General features: G+C 44.3%; 3 protein-coding genes across 8 annotated transcripts; 2 read left to right on the top strand and 1 right to left on the bottom strand.

The window, feature by feature from the left end:
- Positions 1-25: 25 nt before the first annotated feature.
- Positions 26-5,400, bottom strand: ccdc62 (coiled-coil domain containing 62). Of its 5 annotated transcripts, none has more exons than XM_026297393.1 (13): positions 5,027-5,400; positions 4,887-4,927; positions 3,954-4,085; positions 3,114-3,309; positions 2,867-3,033; positions 2,695-2,796; positions 2,428-2,599; positions 2,250-2,351; positions 2,004-2,092; positions 1,730-1,830; positions 1,247-1,427; positions 778-994; positions 26-485 (listed from the first exon to the last, which is right to left on the bottom strand). In XM_026297393.1, exons 1-12 carry the CDS (start codon positions 5,094-5,096, stop codon positions 806-808), a joined length of 1,542 nt encoding a protein of 513 aa, XP_026153178.1. In that variant the 5' UTR covers positions 5,097-5,400; the 3' UTR covers positions 26-485; positions 778-805. The 5 variants fall into 5 exon arrangements, 4 of the variants coding, with proteins under 4 accessions (XP_026153178.1, XP_026153176.1, XP_026153177.1 ...); XM_026297391.1 differs by having other exon boundaries at positions 821-994; XM_026297392.1 differs by having other exon boundaries at positions 821-994; positions 1,247-1,424.
- Positions 5,401-5,780: 380 nt separating this feature from the next.
- Positions 5,781-9,132, top strand: denr (density-regulated protein). Of its 2 annotated transcripts, none has more exons than XM_026296584.1 (8): positions 5,781-5,922; positions 6,886-6,999; positions 7,091-7,110; positions 7,199-7,283; positions 7,528-7,611; positions 7,868-7,984; positions 8,074-8,213; positions 8,832-9,132. In XM_026296584.1, the coding sequence occupies exons 2-8, from the start codon at positions 6,897-6,899 to the stop codon at positions 8,874-8,876; spliced, it is 594 nt and encodes a 197-aa protein (XP_026152369.1). In that variant the 5' UTR covers positions 5,781-5,922; positions 6,886-6,896; the 3' UTR covers positions 8,877-9,132. The 2 variants fall into 2 exon arrangements, with proteins under 2 accessions (XP_026152369.1, XP_026152368.1); XM_026296583.1 differs by having other exon boundaries at positions 7,522-7,611.
- Positions 9,133-9,300: 168 nt separating this feature from the next.
- LOC113124909 (hydroxycarboxylic acid receptor 2-like) lies at positions 9,301-10,549 on the top strand. Its single transcript, XM_026298078.1, has one exon. It carries the CDS (start codon positions 9,557-9,559, stop codon positions 10,547-10,549), a length of 993 nt encoding a protein of 330 aa, XP_026153863.1. The 5' UTR covers positions 9,301-9,556.
- The last annotated feature ends 129 nt before the right edge of the window (positions 10,550-10,678 follow it).

Genomic DNA, 10,678 nt, shown 5'->3' with positions numbered 1-10,678 from the left:
ACAATAAAACACCACTGACACCAAGTCTGGACAAAAATGTTTTATCAAAAAGCAGCGACACGGAATCATAAAAACTACGAACAGCTCCAGACATTCCCTGTGAGTCAGCAGGTGGATGTGAAGGCAGTGAAACTGGAAATACAGGGACACACCAGGTAACAGCCCTGTAGGACTGGTTTCACATCTCAGCCACCCCACACAGTCCAGCCTTTCAAAACACACACACACACAGAATGTGAGTGTCTGCTGCATTAGACAGAAATGACGCACATGTAGAAAATACACAGAATAAAACATAAAATAATGTCAAGTTATATTTGATCACTTCATCGTTCAGCTCAGGCTCTGTGCTAACACTGACTGGTCGACTCCATCGCTAAACATTTAGTGTCTTTGGTAAAAACTTCCACTAAAAAAAAAAAATCTGCTGCTCAGTCAGAGTGAATCCAGAGTCCAGGGCCGGGTCTGGGTGGAGTTTCACTGACCTGTTGAGAAAATAAAATAAGCTGTGATCCACACCCCATCAATACAGACGTAAAACAGAACAACTGGGGCCAAGTACTGGAAACAGTGACTGAAACTGAGCAGTGGAAGGATGAACTGGAAGTACTGGTCCACATCTGGTTCTTTACCAGTCCATTTATGCAAAGATCACTGTGCTGTTAGTGTTTAGTCAGCATGTTGTTTGTTAGTTTACTGTTGTATTATTTATTGTGATGCTAACAATATTTATCCTGGCAGCAGATTGTTTTAGCTGTAGCTTTTCCTCTGTCACACCTGGAACCATCAGAAACACCTTAGTCCACTATAATGACGTAACCTTGTCGGCTGGGGGCTTCTGGTGGTGGGGGGGTCTGTGGCACTTATGGAGGTACAGGGGTTCAGGGGTCATAGTTGTCTGTCCAGAGCTGCTGTTCTGTGAACCCGCCTTGATGACCTGCCTGGACTCATCAAACAGCTGCTGCAGGGAACATCTGGACAGAGGATCATCATCCTTAAAAGTAAGAAAGACCTGTTTTCACTCTTTTCACAATAAAACATAATGTATTTAATGAGCTGCAGGTTCTGGACTCAGGCCAGAGGTTTCATTTCCAGGCTTTATGCTAAGTGGCTGCTGACCACATTATTAGGTACACCCATAGTGTCTAATGCAGTGCTGGACATCAGCTCTGTCACATCTTCTTCCTTTATGAATTTCTGAATGTTGAGTGTTTAAGACGTTTGACGGCTGTTAATTCAACTATACCTTACACTTCTGTTCATACTGTGAGTCACCCACTGGGCGAGCTGAGAACACTCCCAGGTCTCCGTTCACCGGGCTGTGCAGACAGTTTGCAGGGCTGGAGTCCTGAACGAGCCCAGAGGTCTTCGCTCCGACCGATGGAGGCGGTTGACCATCGAGGCAGCTACACATGAACTGATCCCTGCTGGAACATGACAGAGAACAGATCATTGATGATTTCTGACTACAGCTCAGAGTTTCTAGACCAGCAGGATCCATGGCTCTCAGCCTTAAGATGCTGGTTTGTCAGACACCAAGACACTGGAGGGAGAGAAACTTTAACCTGATCCTTAATAATCAAAGCCATTTGTGTGTCCCTCAGTCTGGACTAAATCCCAAGACCCAGTCTGGCAGCTGCTGCCTGTTGCTGTCTCCACTCTGCCCGTCCTGGTCTGCCTGCTGACTCGTAAACACTGGACCCATATTTTACACCTGTGGATGTCTCACCTGCGCAGTGACCCCACACTGGTCTTCTCCCTCAGGGATTCACGAGCACTTTCCAGGTTCATCTGCAGCAGCTGCAGGTCGTTCCTCTGGTTCTCACAAACCTGGAACATGAACATTGTATTTTTTATTTATTTACATTTTGTCTGGTGCTTAAGAAAAGAATCACACTATTGTGCAGTTTTAGCTCGGTGGTATGCTGCCAAACCAGAAAGTCGGCTGGAGGAATGAGGAAAGCCGTATCTGCTGTGATCTAAGGGCGGAGATCTGGGAGCACCTGTCTCAGGCAGCGCAGCTCCAACATGGTGCGTTCCTGTTTGGAGCGAGCCAGTTCCAGCAGCTCATCTTTCCAGCTGTCGCCTTCCCCTGGTGTCAAACATCAAATGCTGCACTTTACTGGATCAGTATGTTATATGTGCCATAGGTAAAGCAGCCACTACAGCACTTTAGGATATAAACAAATAAAAGAGAGAACAGTGGTGATGACAGTAGGTCACAGCTGAGACTGGACTGTGTAACGTACCTGATACGACCAGATCAGCACGAAGCAGCTGCAGCTCCTGTTTGAGACGGATCATGTCCTCCCTCTGAGTGCTGCTCTGTGCGACCTGCAGCTGCAGCTCCTCTGCAAACAACCACACATGTAGCTGAGATCACAAATTCACTGCAGCCTGCACCTGTTGCACCTGAGCTTTACTCACCTTTAAGGCCTGTGACCTCATGTCTGGCTTCTTTGTAACGCTGTTTATTTTCCTCTGAGTCTTTCAGGAGTTCAGTCTCCCGTGAGCGACTCTCCATCAGCGATGTCTCCAGGTGCCGGAGGCGCCCTGTGAGGTCGAGTATACGACTAGAAGCTTCAGTCACATCTTTGTCCTTTGTCCCAGATTAAAAAAATCAGACACAGACACAACGTAATGTTTATCTGCAAGTGAAAACATTGACTATCTACTTCTGGTCTGCTGTTGTACCTTGAGTTTGAGCATTGAACTCAGCTCTTCCTCCCTGACCTGCAGAGAGCCGACTTGAGTAGACAGAGCCATGAGCGTGGAGTTCAGACTCTGGTTCTTCTCCTGGAACACACCACACACACTTAAAGTCCTGCCTGAATCCCAAAATAAAGCGTTACTGTCTCCCTGGTACCTCAAAGTCCTGACATCTTTGGCTGATGTGCTGCTGTTTCTGTTGAAGCTCACAGAGCTGCTGCCGTGCCTCACTGAGCTCCTTCTGCACCTCCTTCTCCCTGCTTTCCACCACCCACACACGTTTAGTCAGGACTCTGATCACCTCGTTACGCTTCTGCAGCTCATCTGCACAAAAAAAAGACAAACTGCTAACACCTGGAAACCAGACGTGGTAAACTGAACGTGTGGTAAGTCTGCCTCCTCACCATCCAAACGGGCACACCTCTGCTCCAGGCCGAGCACCTTCTGCCGGTCTCGCTCCCAGGCGAGGAGCTGCTGGTGGTGGGAAGCAGCCATGGCGTTCAGCTCCCTGTCCCTGTCCTTCAGCTCGGCCATCAGCAGCTGCAGCTCCCTCCTCTGCCTCTGGATGGTGGAGCCACTCGGGTCATTCACAGGAAACTTCTGTGAAGTGAGACAGAAACCACAGTGTCACCACAACAAAGACTATTAACCAGTCAGAGATCAAACCACCTGCCAACTAATCAATTACTTAATGGACAAACTTTATCAGCAGTGATAAGCAAAATAATAAATATATTTCTTCATGTTTTAAAAGCATTTTTTTAATTTTCTGAAATTTTACAAACCAGTTGTCACATTATCTAAGAATAAAATCAGCAGGCAAATTAATAATGCAACAAATCATTAATCACAGCTACATCAGCAACATATCCTCCTGAGACCCAAGGAAAATAAGTGTATTCCAATTTCTTGTTTTTTGTAATTTCCTACCTAGTTTTGGTTTAAAAAACATGTTACAATTTAGACTTTTTAAAATTTATTTTTATTTTTAATTTTATAACATGTCCACTGTAGTGGACCATAGGACCGTTTGGATGTGAACAAACTGTCCACTACAAGGGACACAAGTCAGTGGGCTGGGTCTCAGGAGGATATTGACAATCAATGTTTGTTTGGCTGAAAAATGTGATTTTGGTAAATATTTCTACTGCACTGAGGGTCTGGAGCTTGTTTCACTTCTATAACGTCATTTCTTTAACTTACCGTGTGAATTATACACATGATGAACTTAATGTTGATCTCACCTCAGTGTCCAAAGAGCAGCGGGGAGAGGGGCTGTCTGTCAGGATGGGTGGGCTACTCTTGGCCCACTGATCCTTCTTAAAACTGCTTAGAACAGAGGTTTGTCCTTCATCCAGGGTGGCACCACCATTCTTCTGCAAAATGTCATCATCTATTCATATTATTATATGTACACCCAGCTAAAGGAAATGCAGTCTATTACAACTATCCTGCAAAAACATCCTCCTTTGTGAAGGTGCTACTGTAGTTGCTGCTTCAACTCAGGGCTTTGACTAATGATCATTTTTTCAGTTAATAATTTAGCCTATTAAATATTTTTGCCTTATCTTGTCCACCCCATGTGTATAACTGAGGATAGTTAATAGAAACAACTCTGTGTATAATGCAGTACCATTCAACAGCAGCACTAACGTGATCCTCCAAAGTTTAGAGCTGAAACAATCAGCAGATTAACTGATAGAACATTGATTAGCAATTAAATCTCTCCATTAGTTTTCAAACTACAGCTGTGTGACCAATACTCTGAGGTGTGTGCGTCCCAAATAACAGCTGATTCAGGTGTGAATGTGAGTGTGTGTCTGTCCCTGTGTGTCAGCCCTGTGATAGGCTGCTGATCTGTCCAGGTGGACCTCTCACCCACAGCATGCTGGGATTGGCTCTAGCCCCCAACCACCACCCTGGATGTGTTTGGTTAAGTGGTGGATGATAATTAACTCTGGTTAGAGACTTTTCATAGTTAATACTGCAGCTGTGATAAAATGTCCCAGCTGAAACTGAACATGCAGGAGGATTTTCTGCAGGATTGTTGGGTTAGACTGTACTAATCTGCAGAGTACACACCACAGTCAGACAGGGATCTGATTATTGACAGAAGGATATTTATTATTGACAAAGGGACATATATTATTGACAAAGTTGACATTAATGTCACTGACCTTCTGGACTGGCGTGCTGTGCCAGAGCTCTGCTGAGGCCTCTGAAATAAAGTGGCTGGTTGAGACTTGCACAGTATAAACAGGAAGTTGATGTTGTGATTGTATAATAATAATGTTAACCATCAGCTGTGAGTGTTTACCATGTGACCAGGCTTTCCCCCAAACTCCTCCATTTAGAGAAGGCAACGTCAGCCTTTTCCCATCGGCCATCACATCAGCTCTACACTTGTTTTACACTTTCTACACTTTCATTGTTGTTGTTGTTGTTATTGTGTTGAGCTTCCGGAGGTCCGCTCCGCTAGCTTAACAACAAAGCTAACGTTAAGTGTAACATCCCAGCTCCAGTGTCTCTAAAGTTAACTCGCTAAGACAAACAACCTGAGCCCTAATCAAACTCTACGGAAACCTCCACGTTCAAACATCTTGAAATTTAAATGTTGAAGGAAGCAAACTGCTAGCTAAGCTAACGTTAGCGTCTCGGTTTAACCAACTTTTGATTGGACGATGACGTCACGCCAACGGAAGGGCCGCGGATCTTTTCAAAATAATAACTTGACGTCCAAATAATAAAATATAAATAAAATAAAATGATAACCAGTGGGAGAGAACGGGGCTCATCCTGAACACTGTATTAAACACTTATTAAATACAAGAAGTCACCTGTTTTTACAATTGTTTTTTTGTTTTGTTTTCCAGCTTAGCAACATTGGAAACCGGATGAACATGTCCTTATTTGACTCTGTATAACTACTATCATGTGTTAATGTTTATGTTTATTCACTAAAACAAGTTTTAGACTCTGAAATATGTAAATATGTAGTAAACTACTTAAATAAATGTAGTTAGTCCAACCCCCGGTCGTCGGGGGGCGCTGTTGAACACCAGAGCTGTGACTCGACCTGGTCAGTTAGTGGACGAAGAAGCGCTGCCAGGCGTGCTCAAAGTACACAAGGATGATTTTCTAAAAATTAATTTACTGATAATAATGCGAGCGGCTTTGCTGAACAGGCAGCAGATTTAGAGTATCGTTTGTGGGGTACGTAGCTCGACGTTAGTTCTGTGTTTATCCGCTAATTTGTGCTCAGTTAGCAGTGCTTTAGCTCAGTTAGCCTGCTAAGCTAACGCCTGCTACACCGGGGGGCTAACGGTGACAGGTGGGTCCGCGTTAGTTACCTGGCGTGAACCCACTAAAACTAAATGTGGGCAGGTTTTCCAGTAAGACTCGTCTTCACAGTCACAGAACATTTAGAGAGTTTAGATGAAAACAGTCGAAGCCAAACGATCTTATCTTCACAGCCGCATGTGCTAGCATGCTAAAGCTAGTTGGACTGAGTTATTCGATGCAGCTGTTCGTGGTTTTCTGCAGCTGAGAGTTAAACTGGTCCCTGTTAGACCAAACCGAGACCTGGTTCAGCCACACAGGCCGGTAAATGAGCAGCAGCTCGTGGTCTGGCCTGTGTTGACAGTAGATGTTAGCAGGTAGGCTAGGATGATGAAATGTTGGCAGAGCCTGTGCAGACTCTGATTTAAAAACAGACACTTCCCGATGGGAAAGGAAAGATTGAATTTTAGAACTTTATCCTTTTTATTCCGACATTTAACCTTCATTTTTATTGACAGTTTAGCAAAGTTAACGTTACATATTTACGATTCTACAATTTATTGATTAATCCAAAGTTAATTGTCAACTATTATGAAAATCAAACTATTGTTTCTAGTCAGTTTTTAGCTAAAATGACAAACCTGCAGTTTGTGACCTGAAGCTTTAATTTGTCAGACATGACATTAAACTCTATAAGTAAAACAAGGGACCTTAGTCTGCAGGAAATTATAGTTGACATCTTTAGTGTTGACTGTCATTGTAAATACAGAACATGTGTAAATGTCCAAACAGCTGCACATCTGTCTCTTCTTCAGGCTTTTAATAAACCGATTCACACCACATGTACAGGATCTGTGTTTAAGGTGAAACTGTTCCTCTCTGTGTGTCTCCTATCAGGTTAATTAGTGATGGCTACTACTGAGATGGAATCTGGTTCTTCAGAAAGCAGATCAGAGCAAGGGACAGCTGACCCTGACTCCAAGTACCCACTGAAAGTTCTTTATTGTGGAGGTGCAGTGTTGAACCTTTCAGTCAGTTTGACGTCTTTAAGCAATTGATGTGTGTTGTTTTTCAAAATGTGACACTGTCTTTCTCTCTGCAGTGTGCTCTCTGCCCACAGAGGTAAGTCGACATTATTATGCTGCATGACCCAGTCTTTAAAAATAAATAGGCTTTTTTTGGTTTGTGACTGGATCTGTGGTGTCTGCAGTACTGTGAGTACATGCCTGAGCCAGCCAAATGCAGGCAGTGGCTTGAGAAGAACTTCCCGGATGTGTTTGCCAGGATGACTGTAGGTGAGCATCATTTTAGGGGTTCACAGGCTGCAACTACAAACACAAAGTAAAATGTAAAATAATAAAAATGAAAAGACATTTGATAAATTTAAGATCATAACTGTGCTATACTGTTTGTTCAATATTATACTTTACAATGTAAGAATTATGTAACAGCAGACGTCCATCCAGGTTTGCACACAGAGCCTCTGTTGCTGGGCTGGTTTTTATATTTTCCTGTTTTATTTTTGTCCCACTGGTCCAGCAGCGAATGCACCCAAGCAAGAACCCGGCACTGGAGATGCTCCCCCTACTGGCGAGGAGGAGGAGAAGAAGAAACAGAAGAGGGGTGAGTGATCAAATACTACAAGGAAAAGAGATCAGTTGATTATTGTGAAATATGATGATGGACATGCATCATAAATATAAGAGATCTTTCAGGTTTACCTGCATGGGAAGGAGGAGTTTGGAGTCACTAGGCCCTCTAGAGGCTGAGGAGAGATTAAGTAGAGGAGCTTTAAGAAAATCATTGCGTAAGGTTGTTTTGCTGCTTGTATTCGATTAAAGTCACATTGTTTCTGATTTCATTTGCTTTACTGTGTCAGGGGGAAGAGGCCAGATCAAACAGAAGAAGAAGACTGTGCCTCAGAAAGTTACGATAGCAAAAATCCCAAGAGCCAAGAAGAAATATGTGACACGGGTGTGTGGCCTGGCAACATTTGGTGAGAATCCTGTGTTTGATCATTTTCAGTGTAATTTACGTTCTTTTAAAATCCTTATTTTAACATAAATCCTGTGTTGACTCTTGCAGACATCGACCTTAAAGAGGCTCAGCGATTCTTTGCCCAGAAATTTTCTTGTGGTGCCTCAGTTACAGCAGAGGATGAAATAATCATTCAGGGAGATTTTACAGACGACATAATCGACGTCATTCAAGAGAAGTGGCCTGAGGTGAGCTGCCTGGGCGTCGCTGACATTAGGTCGTGTCTCAGCTCAGTCCAGGAATGAGATGTTACTGAAAACCAGAGCTTTTAAAGCTAAATGTTAAATATGTGCACATGGTCTCACCAACATCTCTGCTGTGTTCAGAGCTGAAAGAGACGCTCAGGGCCGACAGACAGACACCTTATCTGTGACGACCAGTGTCACGACAGTCCCCCACCAACACACACACACACACACACACACACACACACAGCTGCTAGTTCAGCTACAACACAGGCATCCACTCAGTGACTCTCTCAAAGGGTCATAAATGTGTTTGTAGTGACAGATCCACCAGACTCCCTGTGTGTCCAGTGAGGAAGAAAATCTGCAGAGGCCTGGGTGTAGTTCCCCTACAGCTTTACCAGTCAGTTTGTTTGGTCTCAGGTGTGTTTGTATTTTACTGAGCGAAGGATGTTCCTCACATCAAAAATAGTGGTAAAACAAGCTGAATGAAAATGTGAAGGGAGCACAGAGCAGCAGCGGAGTCAGGAGAAGCTGGGAAATGTTTTTCTTGGCATTTGAATAAATGTGTTTTCAATTCCTGCAGTTTCTGATCTCAGTCTCTGCATCTTGTCGTCGTAGGTGGATGATGACAGCATTGATGATCTGGGTGAAGTCAAGAAGTGAAGACCAAATATGCACTTTTACTGAAATGGATGTGACCTGTAACAGTGATGACCTGGCCAAATGTACACATTGAGTCATTTTATACCTATTTTATTTACTGTACATAAAAAGCTGCGGACTTGGCCACTCACTTGGCATTTTTTAGTTACTAGCTGCTTTCTCTCGTTTGCCAAAGGTGTGGTATGACGTGACTCCCTCCAAAATGTTGTTCACCCAAGCAAACTGTAGGCTAATAAATTTCAGTCTCCTTGGCCACTCATGTTTTCTTTTTTCAGTGTGTGATTCTCTGAGCATGAAAAGCTTTTCTTCTTCAGGGTTATGACTGTCGTAGTCGCGTCGTAGTCAACTGCTTTTTCTAAATGGCCGCAGGTTACTTGTTTTTCATGCATCCCACTCAGTCCCCATGAGTGCACCTATTCCCCTGCATAATAGTTTTATAATGAAGGCGCACTCCCCAGACAGATAACATTTACAGTTGTTTCCATGCTCCTCTGGGTCAATACCAGCTCCACACAGATAACACGCACAGATGTTCACTCCACTTAAGAATTAGTTTGTTTGTGAATCTTTTGCCTGAGTGCAAACACGATTGCCTACCAAAGCAGTCACCTGGTACAGCATATCTGTGTTGACTCTGTAGAGCGGCAGGTTGCTGTTGTGCCTCACCGACGGTTCAAAGGATGAATGTCACTCACTCAGAGAAGTGCTGCGCCTTCGAAGCCCCCGTCCTGGACTGGGTCTTACCTCCGATACTGATCCTGGAGTTCATGTTTGGGCTGATGGGGAACTTTGTCGCCCTGGGGATGTTCATGTTTCACATGGAGTCTTGGAAGCCCAACTCTGTGTACCTGGCTCACCTGGCTGTGGCCGACTCCATCGTGCTGTTCTGCCTGCCTTTCAGAGCAGACTACTACAGGCGTGGAAAAAACTGGGTGTACGGTGACGGCCCATGTCGCATCCTGCTCTTCCTGCTGGCTGCCAACCGAGCAGCAGGGATCTTCTTCCTCACTGCTGTGGCCGTTGATCGTTACTTCAAGATCGTGCGGCCGAGGAACCGGATCAACCAAATGGGCCTGGGCTATGCTCTCTGGGTCTCCCTCGGCCTCTGGGGTCTGATTTTCCTTGCTACAGGGTACCTCCTCGCTAATGAGCACTTCTTCTTCAACAACAACCGTACACAGTGTGAGAGCTTCAACATCTGCATGGGCTTCAGCCCCCTGTCCACCTGGCACAATACCTTCTACATCGTCCAGTTCTTCCTGCCCGCTGCGATCGTGGCCTTCTGCACCATCAGAATCACATGGCAGCTGAAAAACAGGACTCTGGACAAAAAGGGGAAAATCAAACGGGCCGTGCAGTTCATCTTGGCCGTGGCTTTGATCTTTATTACCTGTTTCTTTCCCAGCACCATATCACGTGTGGCTGTGTGGGTCCTCAAGGTGTGGTACAACGAGTGCGAGCACTTTGAAGAGGTCAACCTGGCGTTTTACACCACAGTGTGTTTCACCTACTTCAACAGTGTCCTCAACCCTCTGGTCTATTATTTCTCCAGTCCTGCCTTCAGTGGCACCTTTAGGAAGCTTGTGAATAAAGTGCTGAGAAGGAGCGACGACGGAGATCAGACCTTTTCATCCGAGAACGACGTCTCCACTGTTGATGGTAGAAGGGTGTAAGGCCTAAGAGCAGAAATACTCAAAATTTTAATCTGTTACATAAAAGCATGATGCATGTTGGCCTGGCTATTAAAAAAAAAAAAATATATATATATATATACTAATGTACTTATTGATAATAAAATATAG

This window comes from Mastacembelus armatus, chromosome 12 (genome assembly GCF_900324485.2).
Source record: "Mastacembelus armatus chromosome 12, fMasArm1.2, whole genome shotgun sequence".
NCBI classification, from domain to species: Eukaryota; Metazoa; Chordata; class Actinopteri; order Synbranchiformes; family Mastacembelidae; genus Mastacembelus; species Mastacembelus armatus.
This window is presented reverse-complemented; position numbering and strand designations above follow the sequence as displayed.

Coding starts and splice junctions, on each gene's coding strand:
- ccdc62 (XM_026297391.1), bottom strand. CDS start 5,096: ATGGCCGATGGGAAAAGGCTGACGTTGCCTTCTCTAAATGGAGGAGTT. Junction 3,310..3,953: donor GCTGCTCTTTGGACACTGAG/GTGAGATCAACA, acceptor CTCACTTCACAG/AAGTTTCCTGTGAATGACCC. Junction 3,034..3,113: donor GAGGTGTGCCCGTTTGGATG/GTGAGGAGGCAG, acceptor TTTTTTGTGCAG/ATGAGCTGCAGAAGCGTAAC.
- denr (XM_026296583.1), top strand. CDS start 6,897: ATGGCTACTACTGAGATGGAATCTGGTTCTTCAGAAAGCAGATCAGAG. Junction 7,000..7,090: donor GAAAGTTCTTTATTGTGGAG/GTGCAGTGTTGA, acceptor TTCTCTCTGCAG/TGTGCTCTCTGCCCACAGAG. Junction 7,985..8,073: donor GTGTGGCCTGGCAACATTTG/GTGAGAATCCTG, acceptor TGACTCTTGCAG/ACATCGACCTTAAAGAGGCT.
- LOC113124909 (XM_026298078.1), top strand. CDS start 9,557: ATGAATGTCACTCACTCAGAGAAGTGCTGCGCCTTCGAAGCCCCCGTC.